This window comes from Squalius cephalus (assembly GCF_949319135.1).
Source record: "Squalius cephalus genome assembly, chromosome: 16".
NCBI classification, from domain to species: Eukaryota; Metazoa; Chordata; class Actinopteri; order Cypriniformes; family Leuciscidae; genus Squalius; species Squalius cephalus.
Genome location: NC_137137.1, coordinates 4,761,065 through 4,778,476, shown reverse-complemented (window position 1 = coordinate 4,778,476; position 17,412 = coordinate 4,761,065). Strand labels below are relative to the sequence as shown.

Here is a 17,412-nt window from a genome sequence, read left to right as displayed (position 1 = left end):
GCCTCCACTCAAGGATAAAATATAATGAACAAATCTAAGAATGTTCAACATATGGTTGAAATACCATCATTGGCCTGGAAAGATAACATTCTGGGAGTCAAGACTATAAAAGAAGAAGGATGCCCTCCCTTTGTCAGCCACTCTGTGACTGTTTGACTGCTGGCAAGAAAATAAACCTTATCAAAGACAATTGGAAATGTTTGTCTATTCGGTGATATAATTTAGTTTGCGACCACAATTCTAAAACAACAACCAGGGAAAACTCAATTCTCACTCATTTCTCTCATCATAAACACTATTTACTGCATTTTAAAGTAGCTAGAAATGTTTTGTTCTAAAAATGTTCTGAGAACATTATCATGCAGTTCTAATAATGTTTTCAGCGGGTCGTTTTATTTTGGTTCCCAGAATGTTCTCCTACTAAAAGGTACACAGCAAAAACTGTGAAAGGGGGATAAACCCTTTAAAATAAAATACATTACCAGGAAAAGGGGGAAAAACTGCTTAGTAATATGGTAAAGCTGCAAAATAGATCATAACCACAAAGAATAACACAATACAGAATTAACAACAAAATAAACCCACTGTTACAAAAAATAGATATTGAAAACAACCCAGCGCAAACAAAAAGAAATATTTTATAAAACGTTCTTATATTGTGACGTGTTAACAAAACTAGAACATTTTAAATGTAACATTTTGAGGATGTTTTTAGAGAATGTTATCCTATAGTTGATTGTAAGGGCAAATGTATCAGTCCGAGAGGAAAGAGTATTATTAGGCATTAATGGAATTTTTAATTTGTGCAACTAAAGTTGAAGTTTTTTCATATAAAAACATTAACATTATCAATTAATTATTAAAAAATGTATTAAAAAACATGTTCTTATTATAACATATACAATAAATGCATTGTAAAAAGTGCATAAATAATAAACATAAATAATAGATCTAGTGACAATCTCTATAAAATGTATGGTAAAAGACAAATAGTCAATGTAATATTACAGAAATATAATAAAACAAATTATTAATATGATATGGTAACAAATCATTGTTTTTTGTTGTCCAAACAAAGGAACAACTTCTCATCCTTATAGATTAGATGCATTTTAATATTTTGATTATATTTCACATCCAATGTACAAAACAATAAATTAGAATAGAATATCAAACACATACACTATAGCCTATGGACAAAAGTATTTAATACACCCGATCGTTACAAAAAAAGGGACTTTATTCTAAATAGATAGACATTAATATTAAGTTAAAATAAAAAAATTATATTAATAAAAAAAAAATCTTCCTCAACTTTAAGCGTCAACTTCAGCCAGTGTTTGAGAGGTGTCGCGTCAATACCTGGTCAATACACGTCCGGGTTTGTTTCAGCTTCTCAGTAACTATGTACTTTAGCAGCATGGCCACCCAGTGGATATAATTGCCATTACACAGTCTTTTCAATGAAGGGTATATGGGCAAAGAGCCAAAAATGAGGTTTGGCGAGTTAAACTACAGCAATTTGATCCAGTAGCACCTCAATGCAGTACACGAGATCCAGGGGGCGGAGTTGGATCCAAATATAAGGGGTGGAGATGGGTAGGTTTAGGGATCAGGGGGAGGAGATGGGTAGGTTTAGGTATATGTAAGGTGGGAGGAGTTGGATCTGGATCCGACTCCTCCCCATGGATTTCATGTTCTGCAGTGAGGACCATCTCATTTGATCGCGATTAAGGTAAAACGTGCGGTTACAATACAATGCACGTTAAAAGGTTAATGTATTTACTTTACATTCAAACAGATTCTATTGATTCTATTGATTCAAACTCACATCAGCAATTTATGATAAAATATGTGGTCGCTGATTAACACTTCTCCAGCCATTCCATTTAAACTATATTTAGAAACTCAAAGTTATTTCTGAGTAGTTTTTTACTTTTGAAGCTTACACTTGAAGTGTGCTGAAAGAAGTCTCATAATTAAATTGACATTATAAAAGTTTTTTTCAAAAGTAAAAAATAAATAAAATACAAACTCGTGTTACAAAGCTCACATTTTATTTAGACTTACATTACATCACATTTACTGAAGGCTATATTGTGGAACTTTCCCTCAGAAAATTATATTAAACTAGCATTGAAAGATCTAAGTATCTTCTCCGTTGACATCCACTAAACTGGCCCCTTGTTGCCAGTACTGCAGTCTGGCTCTGCTAGAAACATCCTGGCAGATTTGCTGAAGCAGGTTAAAGCTAAACACTGGAACACCTGACCTAGTAGGAAATTAGTTTTGATAATTATTTCCTAAAAATAGCCATCTCTGACAGGTTTTATTTTGTGCGTTGAGTTTGAGGTGATGAATGTTGGATGTATAGTCAGTGGTTATGATGTTTGGATGTACAGGTCTGGAATGAACATTACATCACAGAACAACAGCAGCAGGTTGCGGGATAGTCCTCAGCGTTCACTTTCAACTCATTTCCATACACATAGTAGACATAGGGCTTCTCTTTCCAAGTGTAGTTCACCTTTGTTATGGTAATGAGCTCGATTGTCTGCCTCTGGAACAAGGAAATATTGAATTACAGAACCAGATTCAGGTTTCATCAGTATTGTGGAATCATGTTGACATGCACACCAGTTTACATGACTGAATTTGTATTCAAATCTAAATATTATAGTGCAAGTAAACATGACCTTGTCTACTGTCAAATATAGCAAAACTTTAGCATTATTATTATTATTGAATATGGAAAATTTCCAAATTATAGTGAATAAATTGTGAATAAAACAACAGGTACCTGCTGTAATATGCGGGAGCTCTTGGTATATTTCACCTGATGGTCTCTTATTAAACGCTCAGACGCTTGTGCAACAGAAACATCAGGGAAACCCAGCACTGGCGAGACCTACAGTAAACATTCAACCACGTTTTTATCATCTTCGTCACACATCATTATTCTTTCTTTTATCTTTAACTGTCTACACATCTGTTCCTACCATAATCTGGGCATCTCTGAAGAGCTCCTTCCCTGAAACCTTCACCAGCTTTTCCAGTCTCAGACCGCTCGAATCTTGCGCTACGTATTCATCCTTCTCAGTGCTCCTGAAATTATCCAAAAAGTAGCTTTCAGAATGAGACAGATCACTTTGACAGAGTGCATAGGGTTAGTATTATCATATAATACCATTTGACTTTAAGATTGACGTAGACGAGTAGCTTTCCCTTTCCATCACAGGTGTTACATTTCTTGAAGCCGCAGCCGCTACATGAACTACATCTGGAAGTTGCCAGACAAACACTCAGATAAAAGTAGTAAAACTAGTAAAACATGTTCAGGACATAAGGGGCTCTATGGCAGCTTGAATCAAATATGATGAGAGTAAAAGACTGGTAGGTTGGTGCAAAATAATACACCAACAATGTGAACAATTGTCTCAGTTTTTTTTATTCTTATGAATTGGTCAAAAAGACAAAATTAAGGAAGAGGCTGAAGAGTGGAAAAAGTAAGTCCTATTTAAATTTCGTATATATATATATATATATATATATATATATATATATATATACAGTATATATAAAAAAGACAAACAGTTACTACAGTACATGGAGAATGGCGGACTTACCTTGCACGTCCACTACAGTTACAATTATAGCAGGCCGTGTTATCAGGACGTCGACCAGAACCGTTACACTGGAAGCACACTTTCTGCATAAAGACAAATAAAAGTGTCTCTAGATTTATGTCCCATTATATGACCTCCTATAATAGCCATGTACCAAAAACAACTCAGTGAATAATAAAAAGCCTGGTAAAACTGGCCTGGTGTTTGGCAGTCAATCGTCACTTACAGTTCCAGTTCCAATGCAAGAAGAACAAGGTTTTATTCCCATTCCACCGCATGGTTCACATTTCTAGGGTACAACAAAAAAACTATTGTTTACTTTCCAGTAACTGGACTATGTAAATTAGATCTTAATGTTCCCCTATTATGCTTTTTTGGATATTACCTTTCATGTAATGTGTAATATTTATTTTTGTGAATGTAAAAGGTCTGCAAAGTTTCAAAGGTCATGATAAATTAAGTTATTGTCTCTCAAACGAAAGAACCGATTCTGAACTGACTGAAATCAGTCGTCAGTAATTCCAGTATTACTTCCTGCTCAAACCTATGTAGGTTTGTAACTAATTTGCATAATGCCAGTCTATGGTCTTCACTGGCTGTTGGAGAACAACGTCTACTTTGATCCTCAAACACTGTAGTTGTCGCTGAGACTGGAAGAGGTAGGTTTGTGATGTCGACATGTCAAGATGGCACAGTCCTTGATCGAGACCGAATCCTTGATCGAACCGTTTCAGACAAGAAAGGAGGTGACGTTGCAAAGTATATTATGCAAAAACGAAAGTGAGTTTTTGACCTTGGATGCATTAAACCTTGTAGGAGACCTCCAAAACAAAATGAGGAACTCTTAAACTAGCATAATAGGGGCACTTTAAAATGTAGTGCTAACAAAGCTCCATGATAGATTGTGGTGTTTCATACAAAAATGTTCTGATATAGTAGTTGCTGCACATTTTGTTGTTTGAACCCTTCTTCTGGATCTTGAGTGATCAAACCTTGACTGAGGAAGTGTAGGGCACTCTAATGGTGTCTTCGTGCTCAGTAAAGTAGGACGGAGGTTGAGCTGCAATCTCCCATAGTCCAGGAGCACGCTGAATCCCAGCATCGACACGCTGCCCTGCAAGAGTTTAGGCAATGATTTAGCCAGGGAACAAGGTTTAGATTTAATCTAAAAAAAAAAAAATTACTGCACAAAACCTGTTGCTATAGTGTTTTTAGCTCATTACTAGGGTGTTATGGGTGGTCAAAAACTAAAAAATGTCCATCCCCAAGTCTTTATAGTCTCCTTGGAAATTGGTGCAAAACGTCTGTAATAAAAATTACTGACAGACGGAACGCAATAAACGCTGTCTTGCATTCGGAGGCAGATGCTTGGTGTTTGGGAACGCAATCGAGGCACGTCCTGATTTTGCAGAGTTAGATGCGTTCATGGGTTAACATATTGTACTAAATGATAGTGAATAACACTGATGTAGAAGCACTTAACCCTGGTTGTAAGCCTAGATGTGACATAAACGGTAAACTTGTCAAAATCTGTTTGGTTGATTGGAATGTTGTTCCAGGATTAACAAAGATGTTGATCCAGGAAAGTTGTACTCGGTGAAATCAGGTTTTGTTTTTTCATGCGAGACTTCTCTGGAAGGTAACTGTCCCAAATCATTTTGATGACAGACTTTGTTTCAGGCATTTCAGAATGATCAAACCAACATTTGAGATGCTGTGCCATGATGAGATTGGTCTGCTGGCTAGTCCAGTGATCCAATCACATCCTCTGTTGAGGCAGTCACATGAGGTTTTGTTGTGCATCATGGGGTTTATTCAGTAAATATGGTTTCATCTTAGTTTATGAGCATGTCTCCTCATGTAAGGTTTTTTGCACATTTTTAGAATTTATGCGCATCTTGGCGTTACCATCCAGCATTTTTTTTATGTGATAACCCAAATTTCGCATTAAAATAGGTTGATGGAAACATAGCTTATGATATTCTTTCCCTATTTAGTCCCTCCCATGTAAATCCAAGGGATTTTTCCATTTTCTAATAGCACAGATCTACTCAATAAGCTGCACAATTTGAGATATCATCCATATCTGTATATCACAAAAGATATATGGGTCTGTTCAAGTATTAGCAATAGTGATGGTGATGCTTGCACCACTAATGATAGACTCGATTGACTTTTGGTACCTTTGTAAGGCTCCTGACTCAATTCAGTAGATCTGGACTCTGTGAACGTCGCCAAACGATACTGAGAACAGAAGCAGGACAAAAAGACAGACCTCAGATTGATTTTACTAACCACATTCGGCTCTATAAAGCCAAAACAAGACTTATGCATGTCTACTTATAAACAGAATGATGTTATCACGATGCTCAAAATGTAAATGATTCACATCTCACCCTGTAAGTGGCAAAGGACTCCATGTTGGTAATAACTCCATCTCTGACGGGGCCAGAACTATAGCAGCACTTGCTGGAGACGTAATCTTCAAAAGCTTCCCATGCTCTTCCCTCTGAGATGGAAGGAATGTTGTCGCTAACAAGAAAATATTAATAGACATGAATGTTGAATTACGTGCAACAGGAGTCAGTTTGGGAAATTAAGACATTTGAAACACAGATAACTCTGGTTATGATTAGTCTCTCCGCATGGAGTAGTCTACTTTTAAATCTATAAAAAGTATTTTAACTCATATTCAGTAATATTATCAATTTACTGCACTGGCACTTTCAGATGAGAACAACATTTTAGTTGAATTCATGACACTATTGTCGTCTGTAGAGCTACTTATTGCTGAAATAAACTTCCTTCATAACTGATGAATTTTGCAACAGGGCCAGTTTACGAATACGTTTTTGATGTAAAAAAAAGAAAAGAAAAAAAAAGCGGGTCAGTGGAAGGAAAAAAGAGAAAGGCTTAGAGACACATTTAACTAATTTTAACTTGAGCGCCCCTTTTTTTAGAAAACCACATCGTGCACTAGACGCGAGCGCAATGGTTGCATTATGGTCCCTGCGCGGTTACATGAAAAAAACAACAACGGAAAAGTAGCGCAGTAATGTAAAAACCTAAAACATGTTCTGTGTGAACAGCCCCAATGTTATTTTTCTGTTTATTAATGTGAAGCTGCATTGAAAGCAAGATATTTATGAATTTTGACTTCACTTAATCTATACAGAGAAAAACGTACTGCCATTCTGGATGGCTGGAGGCTTCAGGAGGAGGAGGAATTGGAGGAGGAAGATACGCACCTGTTACAAAAGCAACACATCAGTGACATTCATAAGAGACCAGTGGTTATAACTTTAGCAACACATTCAACATCCAAATTCTGTTACTTTATGCAGAAATCTAAAAGCTATACAATTGCAACCATGAAAGTCAGCACACCATCCGTTTTTCTTCCATTCCCGATTGTTTCACCCATAAAAGTATGATTAGATGAAAAACAAAGTTTGCATCTAATTGGATCCATAGCTAATACCATACAATTCATATTTTGTCCTAATAATTAATAATTTATTAAAATAGCATATAGGCCTACACTACCTTTCAAACATTCTGGTCAGTAAGATTAAAATAATAATAATAATAATACATTTATTCAGCAAAAAATGTATGAAATGGATCAAGAGTGATAGTCAAGACTTTTACATTGTTACAAAAGATTTCATTCTAAAATAAATGCTGTTCTTCTTGTTCAACAAAGAATATGATAACAAAAATATGAAGCAGCATAACCATTTTTAACATTAATAATAAAATGTTTCTTGAGCAGCAGATCAGCATATTAGAATTATTTCTGAAGGATCATGTGACATCACAGGAATAAATTACATTTGAAAATATATTCAAATAGGAAACAGTAGTTTGGAATTGTAATAATATTTCAAGATTTTTGATCAAATAAATGCAGCATTGATGAGCAGAAAAGACTCATTTCAAAAACATACATTTTATCAAGCCAAAATTTCTGAATGTTATGCCACTTTTATGTCCTGTATCTTAAAAAACAAATTATATAATAGGAGCCCTATTAATTATTGCAATAATAATGATATATGATATAATAATGAGCTACAAATTTAATAATATGTCGTAAAAAATTAAAGCAATTAATATTGTGCTTCTTACCGTCCCCGCCGCCCGAAGTTCCTTCATGTCCCGGGACGCTGTCAAACATGCTTGCTACATATAAATACAAACATATTAAGGCAACTTGCTTAACAACATGAATTACATATTGCAACTTAATTTCAGCTAATCAATAGCAAACATTGGCCAAGTTTAGTTTTAATGATTTGAAAGTTCCCTCATTAGATCTGCAACAGCTGAAAACAAGCACATTCAGAATTTTGCATATGCTAAATATAATTATTTATATTGCAATTCATTAACACATTATACATTACATACTATAATTTATTTATATATTCTAGATCAAATAAGTTTTTTTCAAAACAGAAATAATCAAAGACTTGCCTTTTTACTTGTCAGAGCTGCTGCACAAATCAGAGTAGAGGGATAAAGATTATAGCTTTACAGAAGGAAATAATTTGATGCTTATGAGTTATGATTGGAGGAGAAAGATGCTTCTGAGTGGTGTAGTCTATTGGTTAAAAAAAAAATAGAGCACAAGTTGGCTTCAGCAACATTAACAGACTGGTTCAGAACAACTTTACTTTGAATTTCATTATGAAAAGTAAATACAACTGGAAAAACTGATCACCATGATGGTGATTTCAAATAAAACAACTATTTAGTTAATACACCACAACTATATGAAATGAAGGTCTGTGAGTGCAATGCTGATTTTTAATTTAATCTGATTTACATTACAAACAAATTTGCTGATCTATGCAACTAATGCAAGCAGTGATAAAATAAGTGATTCTGAATAAATGGTGCATGAAAGTTGAAAGGAAATATGCTGTTGAGACTTTTAGTCTCTTTTAGACTTTTGCCTGTTAGCTTTGTTTTGTTCCTGGTCATTTTGAGACCACAACCGCAGCTTGCTCTTTGACACATTTGTAGAGACAATGGAGCACAGAAGTCGCATGTACCACAAAATATATGATGGCAGTGAAATGGATGGTGATGGATGTATTGGTAGTTAATAAAACAGGGAAACAATTAAAAAAAGAAAAGAAATGTACGAAATTTTATTTTTGTAATAAAGTGTAAGTGAGTGTAATTATTTATATATAATGGAAAAGCTATAGCTGTCATTTTTTTGTTGCGGTTTAGTTTAAAAAAAAAAAAAAAAGTTTTTCAGTACATCGTCAGCTTTGGTTTGTGGTCATTTTATATGAAAATTTAGTACAAGATCACCAATGACCTTAACCATAACCACAGGTTTTCCACAGTGTATGTAGATAGAAATGGCTTATTCTAAGGTGATAGAAACACAACGGTTCATTTAGTAAGGTCTTTATACACCACTGAAAATGACTAGTTATGTATATGATATTGCATTTCTGGCAACAGATCCTCCTAAATATTACACAATGCATCTTTAAAATACATTTTCCATTAAACAGTATGGCCAACATACCACAAACAAGCCTGCAAAAAGGTTTCTGAAACCATTGTGAATGTCTGCAAAAAAATATTTTTTTAAATCATGCACATTAGTAGTTCTCGAGTTTGATTTTAGTATGTTTGTAACCATTAAAAAATAACAGATCAATCATAGTGTAACATCTTTTTAACTTTCACTTCTTAGCTTACACACAGTAACATTTCCATTGTTCTCAAGCAAGTGTGAGTGCATGTCTACTACAACAGAGAATTATGATGAAAATGTGATTATGAATTTCATAGTCACATTTTATATTTTTTTAGGCAAACCAAAAATGTAAGATATAATATTTACATATCAAAATTTCATTAAAAACAATTATTTAATCATCAATGTCCAGTCTTACACAGTAAAAAAAACAACATTTTTGGTGACATGATTCTCAACTCACAGTTTATTATATTGTTATTATTTATAATGATATAAAAAAGTGTATTAATCTAAGAGAGGTTTAGTAATTCACATTTGGTCATATTGAATCACATGATGGTGACATACTATATAAAATGTTACAAATATCTGCATAGACGTAAGCTGCGTAATCAATGACCCTTTGTTTTGTGTCTGTCAAGTATTGAAGTACATTTTGCCTATACGTCCCAGAATCATTACATTTGTTCAACTTAATGTATATACTGTATTAAATTGCAGTTCTACTGTATGTCAGGTCAGGTGTATTTGATGTTACATCACAGAACAGCAGCAGGTTGCGGGATAGTCCTCAGCGTTCACTTGAAACTCATTTCCATACACATAGTAAACATGGGATTTTCCTTTCCACATGTAGCTCACTTTGGTTATGGGAATGAGCTCAATGGTCTGCCTCTGGAACAGGACAGATGAAATTACAGAATGACAGATTCAAGATTAAGCATGTTTCCAGTATACATTGTACAGTAAAGTTTGTGCATTACATTTTTAGTACTAAAACATATAAATTATGAATAAAAAAGTACAATATAAAAAGGTCTGGAATCACACAATCACACAAATACAGCTGTACCTGTTGTAATATGCGGGAGGTTTGGGCGTATTTCACCTGATGGTCTCTTACTAAGCGCTCAGAAGCTTGTGCAACAGAAAAGTCTGGGAAGCCCATCACAGGATAGACCTACAGTAAACATATGGCACCTGATTAACTTTTCTTTTGCTCTTTCTTTTTACTGCTCACTATATGTACAGTCTGTGCTTACCATGTACTGGGCGTCTTTGAAGAGCTTCCCTGAAACCTTCTCCAGCTTTTCCACTCGTAGAAATCATCCTTCTCAGTGCTCCTAAAATGATCCCAAAAATAGATTTCAGAATGAGGGGGGAGGGGGGGTGTTTATGCCTGTTCTCTTACGAGAGGTTCTCTCGTACTGCGTAAGTCTTACGCTATGGGGGAAATCTCTTTTCCGCGAGATATTGAAGCCAAAAACTATCCTTAATTTTGGAATAATGTAAAACGCGTTGCGGCAGCACGCAGACATAGGCGAAACAGCTCGCGCGCCTATTGGCTGCTCTGCGGCAACTGCAGCAGCCTATCGAAAGGCCCCGTCGTGACGTCAGCGCCAATGGGGGCGCTTCGCGGCCACTGCGTCACGTCCCGCCGAAACGGGCGTGGCCTTGGGCTATAAACATACTGATTTTCCATCTCTTCAGTTCGCCGCCGCGACACACACTCTCATTGCACTAAAAGAGCCGGGCGTCTTTTTCAAGATGCCCCTTTCCTGCCTGGGTGAGGTTCACGCAGCTCTCGCGAGCTACTGCCTATGGCGACTCTGAGGACTCGCCTGACATCCTTTTCTGAGACTGCACCTCTGCCCGCCGTGGTACCGCGCCGTAAAAAGCGCCGTTCTCGGAACCTGCCCCAACCCGCGAAAGCTCGCCGGTTCGCCCGCCTGCTTCACCCGCTTCGCTAGAGTCTCTTCCTGATGGACAGCGGCCGCCGCTCTCCGTCGTGGATATGGACCAGGAAGCCGCGTCTGTGGGGGATGATACCTGCTCTCCCTCTGTTCGAGCCGCGCAAACTGCGCTGTTCACAAGAGGGGTCAAGAGCGGACGGTCCCGGGGCTAGTTTTTCTTTACGTTACAAGAAAGCTACCCCGTCCTTGCACATTCACGCGTCACTCACCGGCGTAAGAAGAAGAGAGAGTTTTTAGTCCCGCCGAGGCCGGTCTAACCTCCATTTCTCACACATTTCTCAGTCTCCTCTTAAGTTCAGGTGACTGGAAATATCAATATTGCAGCTAACGAGCCTGTGATAATACACGCACGCCTGCAAACAAACGCCGGAGCAAAACATGACACTCTCTCTCTTCCCGCTCTCTCCCTTTGCTCGTGTTGCGCAATCTGCGCCGTTCGCAAGGGATGTCAGAAACGGGCAGTCACTGGGCTAGTTTTCTTTACGTGCAAGAAAGCTACCCCACCCCTCGCGCCCATTCGCGTGTGTCGCCGACGAAAGGAGAAAGAGAGTGTTTTTAGTCCCGCAGAGGCCGGACCAACCTCCTTTTTCTCACACATTTCTCAGTCCCCTCTGAAGTTCAGGCGACTGGAAATGTCAATATTGCAGTAAACGAGCCTGTTAATACATGCACGCCTGCAAACAAGCGGCGTCACAAGACGTGTTGACGCTCTCTTATATGCTCGCGCTAACTGAAAGCTTATGTGTCTCCCCCTGTGGCTCAGCGGCGGAATATTAGGCTTTCGCGCCAGAGACCTGTGTTCAAATCCTGGGTCTGCTGGCAGATAAAATTATGCCATCAAGGTTTTCGCTCTGTCAAGTTCCCTTAAAAGGCGACTGCAGATGTGTATTTTGCAGCCCACGAGCGCGTTGTACTACCCGCTCACCTGCACCCAAACACCGTTTCTAAAAACGAGGCCTCAAAGTCTTCCTAGCCCGCCTAGGAAAGCGACAGTGTTCAAGTCCCGCTGTGGTCAGACTTTCACCAAGACTTCCCACTCGTTCAGTTCCAGAAAATGCGACTGTCCCAGTGTATTTTGCAGAAACAAGCCGGTACCACAGCCCGTTTGCCTGCACACAAACGCCGTTTTCACGTCGGCCCAGAAAAATGTCATAAAGAGTGTATTTCTGGTATTCCGGCCACGGCCGATGGTGTTATGAGTGTAGTAAAATGCCCACGCCCAGTGCTCATTCCTACACACAAGCACAGCCCGCCACATTTCAGGGCTCGCACACATGAAATCGACTCATGTCGATTGTGCATTAAATGTAGTGCACACTGCATGTCTCACGGTTTCTGTAAAAACGAAACCAACGCACATACAGTCGGCTCAAGCCGACGGCGTTCTCAGTATAGTAAATGTGCCCGCTGTCCCGCGCCCACATTCACTCACAGACATGACAAGCCCAGGGCTCGCACAAATGAAATCGGCTCATGTCGATTGTGCATTAAATGTCCGGTCACGGCCGATGGTGTTATGAGTGTAGTAAAAATGCCCACTGCCCAGTGCTACACACAGACACAGCCCGCCCCACAGGGCTCACGCACTTAAAATCGACTCATGTCGATTGTGCATTAAATGTAGTGAATGTGCCCACGATCCAGTGCCCACAAACACTACACACTGCATGTCTTTCGGTTTCTGTAAAAACGAAACCAACACACATACAGTCAGCTCAGGCCGACGGTGTTTTCAGTGCAGTAAATGTGCCCACTGTTCTGCGCCCACATTCACTCACAGACATGACAAACCCCACGGGGTTCCCCCGCTCGCTCTCTCTCAGCTATCCGCCCAAAGAGAGTCGAGCGCGGACAGGCTGCCTGCTGTGATCAGCGCGCCCCCGCCTCAAACGCTGCAAGCACGGCGTCTATGTTACAGCATACCGAAGCTCTCCGGCCGCCACTATGTCACGGCCAGAGCCCAGATCTCATTCAACCGCTAGCTATTCATACGAATGCATGGGCAAAGCTTCCCGGGGTATCAGAATGGGTGCTGAGCATTATAGAAAGAGGCTATTCGCTACAGTTCGCTCGACGCCCCCGCAGTTGCGCAGCGCGAATCGAAACCACGGTGAAAAAGGAAGTAGCACATCTACTTTGAACCGAGATTGCGAAACTGTTGAGCAAAGGGGCCATAGAGCCTTTATCTCAAGCTCAGAGCGAAAGGGGTCTGTACAGCAGATATTTTCTGGTACCAAAAAAAAAAAAAAAAAAAAAAAAAAAGACGGGGGTCTCAGACCCATTCTAGATCTAAGACAGCTGAACAAAGCGCTTGCAAAGCGCCGGTTCAAAATGCTCACAACCAGGAAAATCCTCTCGCAAATTCGCCAAGGGGACTGGTTTGTGTCAATAGATATGAAGGATGCGTATTTTCAAATACAAATAGCGTCACGTCACAGGCGATTTTTGAGATTCGCCTTCGAGGGCCAGGCATATCAATACACAGTCCTACCGTTTGGCCTGTCCCTAGCACCCCGTACATTCACGATGTGCATGGACGCGGCCCTCGCTCCCCTGAAACTTCGGGGAATGTGAGTTTTGAACTACTTGGACGATTGGCTGGTTCTAGCTCAGTCTCACTCAGAGCTCATAGAACACAGGACCATATTACTCGAACATCTCGAGAACCTGTCTCAAAGTCAATTGGGCGAAGAGTTCACTGTCTCCCAGTCAGAGAATATCTTTTCTGGGCACAGAACTGGACTCGCTGTCTATGACAGCTCAGCTATCGCTACAGCGCAGACTGGACATTCAGCGCATGACGGAAACCTTCCGCTGCGGCGCTATAGTCCCGCTCAGAAAGTTTCAAAGGATGCTGGGTCTCATGGCCTCAGCATCATCAGTACTTCAGTTGGGTCTACTTCGCAAGCGCCCACTGCAGTTCTGGCTAAAAGCGCGAGTACCGCGCCGAGCGTGGACCTCCGGTCTTTTTCGCCTCAAGGTTGATCAGAAATGCGTCTCAGCTCTGAAACCTTGGAAAGCGATCGACTGGTACCAGTCAGGTGTAAGCCTGGGGACTTCCTCGAGTGTGAAGGTGGTGTCTACGGACGCCTCCACCTCGGGATGGGAAGCGCTGCTCGAGGGCAGACCGTTCTTTGGCCAGTGGTCAGAACGGGAAAAGCTTCTACACATAAACTGCTCGGAAATGATAGCAGTCAACAACGCGCTGATGCGCTTTTTGTCCCCAGATAGCAGGGCACCACGTCTTGGTCCGTTCGGACAACATGTCAGTGGTGGCCTATATAAATCGCCAGGGAGGTATCAGGTCCCGAAACCTTTACAGGCTGACGGAGCGCCTCCTGGTCTGGGCTCAGCACAATCTGCGCTCGCTGAGAGCAGCGCACGTGCCCGGCCACCTGAATGTGGGACCAGACAGACTGTCCAGGAACAATGTTCCAGCAGGAGAATGGTCTTTACACCCACAGACAATCCAGCTGCTGTGGGAGACATTCGGCAGAGCGGAAGTAGACCTGTTTGCGTCTCAAGAAAACGCTCACTGTCCGAAATTTTTCTCCAAGAGCAAGGATGCGCTGGCCCACGTCTGGCCCCGCTGCCCGCTCTATGCTTTTCCCCCCGTCGCGCTCCTACCTCAGGTATTAGAGCGGATCAGGGAAAACGGATGCTCAGTGCTACTAATAGCTCCGTTCAGGAAGAACCAGGCCTGGTTCCCAGTTCTGATGCAGCTGACAAGCACTGCCCCATGGCCGATACCAGTGAGGAGGGACCTCCTCTCTCAAGCCAGGGGCTCGATCTGGCATCCTCGCCCGGAGCTTTGGTCCCTACATGCGTGGGCCATCAATGGGTACCTGCTAACCTCCCGGAGGGAGTGTTAAACACGATCACGCAGGCTAGAGCCCCCTCTACGAGACAGCTCTATTCCTCAAAATGGTCTGTGTTCTCTAGCTGGTGCACAGCCTGTGACATATCACCCCCAGATTGTGGGGTGACGGAGGTTCTCTCCTTCCTGCAAGAGCTACTGGATAAGGGCAGGACCCCATCCACGCTCAAGGTTTACGTGGCGGCTATAGCAGCGTTTACTAAACCAACGCTTGGCCAGTCACTTGGAAGGAACGATCTGGTCATTCGCTTCCTTAGAGGAGCTAAGAGGTTAAATCCTCCCAGACCTCCCTCAGTTCCCATATGGGACCTTTCCAAGGTCTTGGAGGCCATGAAAGGTGCCCCATTCGAGCCAATCCAATCAGTGGATATCATACACTTGTCTTTCAAGACAGTGTTTCTTCTGGCTCTCACTTCAGTGAAGCGTATTGGGGACTTACAAGCGCTCTCGATGAGCGCGACATGTATGGAGTTTGGGCCAAATGACTCGAAAGTCATACTCAAACCGAGGCACGAGTACGTTCCTAAATCCCTCAACACACCGTTCAGGTCTCAGGTGATTTCCCTGTCAGCCCTGCCGGTCTCTAACAAGGAGAAGGACGCCAGCTTCCTTTGCCCGGTCAGGGCATTAAGGGCTTATGTGTCTCGCTCATCTGTCTTCAGACAGACAGAGCAGCTCTTTGTCTCGTTCAACGGACATTCTAAGGGACCAGCCATGTCGAAACAGAGCCTATCCAGATGGATAGTCGATGCTATAGCGCTGGCTGTTACGTTAGTAACAGAGTACGGTTTAGTCCCGCCGAGGCCGGACCAACCTCCATTTCTCACACATTTCTCAGTCCCCTCCTAAGTTCAGGCGACTGGAAATATCAATATTGCAGTAAACGAGCCTGTTTTAATACGTGCACGCCTGCAATCAAACGCCGTCACAAGACAAGATTACGCTATCTGGCTATCCGCTACCATTCTCTATTGCGCTCTCGCTCTGCTGGCCGCCGCCTTCCTCCGCGTGAGCCCCGGCCTGAGATTGAGATAAAGCCCGAGGCAAAGTCTTCCTAGCTCGCCTAGGAAAACGACTGTTCAAGTCCCGCTGCAGCCAGACTTCCACCAAAACTTCTCGTAAAATGCCCACGCCCAGTGCTCATTCCTACACACAAGCACAGCCTGCCACATTTTAGGGCTCGCACACATGAAATCGACTCATGTCGACTGTGCATTAAATGTAGTGAATGTGCCCACGACCCAGTGCCCACAAACACTACACACTGCATGTCTCACGGTTTCTGTAAAAACGAAACCAACGCACATACAGTCGGCTCAAGCCAACTGTACTTAACGGCTTTAATGAGGTTAAGAACTACAATCCCATAAAGCTTTATGAACAACCTAATCAAATTAAAAATGATGGATAAATATAAAAACATTGATTTAAAGATGCTGATTTTATATATAGAAACAATATATTTTATTGTACAATATTGCAAAGAACTTAATTACAAAGAATTAAGTAGTTTGACTGACTTTTATGTCATTCACAGTGCTTCATGGGAGTGGGCGATTCTTTTGGTGTGATTTGCTTGAATGTGTTGCAGTAGCCTGGGTTTACGGTAAATACACACTAGATAAGGTTTCAGTAATAATTAGGTTTCAGCTAAAGATAAGGTTTCAGTAATAATTAGGTTTCAGCTAAAGTGTGACGTGATATAGCGCTGCAACAACTGGTGTGAGATTTTAAGGAACACTTGCTGGAAACTATATTGAGCTCTGACTGTAGGCCTGATGCGTGATGCCATTAGTCATCAGCAATAAGACTGAGGAAGAGAAATTCTGTTCCTTGACTTCATCTTCAGCTCAGAAAACTATATATAATATTTAAACTATATATATATATATATATATATATATATATATATATATATATATATATATATATATATATATATATTTAACTATTTAAATACGTAAACTGTTACATTGGTAAAACACACACCTTTAGCTTTGCTCCTGATGGTGGTCACGATCACTGCCACAGTCATGATGACGAGACCAACAGCAATGAAGGAGGAATAGCAGATGTAGAATAAAGATACTCCTTCCTCATGATGATTCAAGACTGCATGGAAATGTAAACAGAAAAACAGGAACAAAGATGAATGCACTGAAAGTTACACAGAGATCAGCTGTACTGTTAATATATTTAAATGGATAATTATGAATTTATGTACATTTGGCATCATGTTCTGATGAATCAGAAAAATATATATTTTTAATTTCTTGCTTATGTTTTATCATTTGCTTATGTTTTATGTTATCATTAATCATTTATATCATTTGAAATGTATGTTTAATGCTTTTCTTTCATTAATCTTTATGCCTCAAATGTAGCTGATAGCTTTGGTTGAACATTTGTACTTCCTGTTTAGATGAG

At 40.4% G+C, this 17,412-nt stretch overlaps 2 protein-coding genes across 2 annotated transcripts; both read right to left on the bottom strand.

The window, feature by feature from the left end:
* Window positions 1-2,037: 2,037 nt before the first annotated feature.
* On the bottom strand, window positions 2,038-7,806 carry LOC307174399 (protein SSUH2 homolog; the record flags this gene model as incomplete). The annotated part of the gene is made up of 11 exons (XM_079898180.1): window positions 2,038-2,560; window positions 2,801-2,908; window positions 3,000-3,105; window positions 3,188-3,280; window positions 3,627-3,709; window positions 3,853-3,915; window positions 4,619-4,740; window positions 5,810-5,870; window positions 6,023-6,158; window positions 6,814-6,874; window positions 7,758-7,806. The coding sequence occupies 11 exons, from the start codon at window positions 7,804-7,806 to the stop codon at window positions 2,417-2,419; spliced, it is 1,026 nt and encodes a 341-aa protein (XP_079754306.1). The 3' UTR covers window positions 2,038-2,416.
* A 2,040-nt stretch (window positions 7,807-9,846) lies between these two features.
* Window positions 9,847-10,456, bottom strand: LOC307174081 (protein SSUH2 homolog). The gene is made up of 3 exons (XM_079897750.1): window positions 10,398-10,456; window positions 10,208-10,315; window positions 9,847-10,029 (listed from the first exon to the last, which is right to left on the bottom strand). The coding sequence occupies exons 1-3, from the start codon at window positions 10,398-10,400 to the stop codon at window positions 9,889-9,891; spliced, it is 252 nt and encodes an 83-aa protein (XP_079753876.1). The 5' UTR covers window positions 10,401-10,456; the 3' UTR covers window positions 9,847-9,888.
* Between the last annotated feature and the right edge of the window lie 6,956 nt (window positions 10,457-17,412).

Coding starts and splice junctions, on each gene's coding strand:
- LOC307174081 (XM_079897750.1), bottom strand. Junction 10,030..10,207: donor CCTCCCGCATATTACAACAG/GTACAGCTGTAT, acceptor GTCCTGTTCCAG/AGGCAGACCATTGAGCTCAT.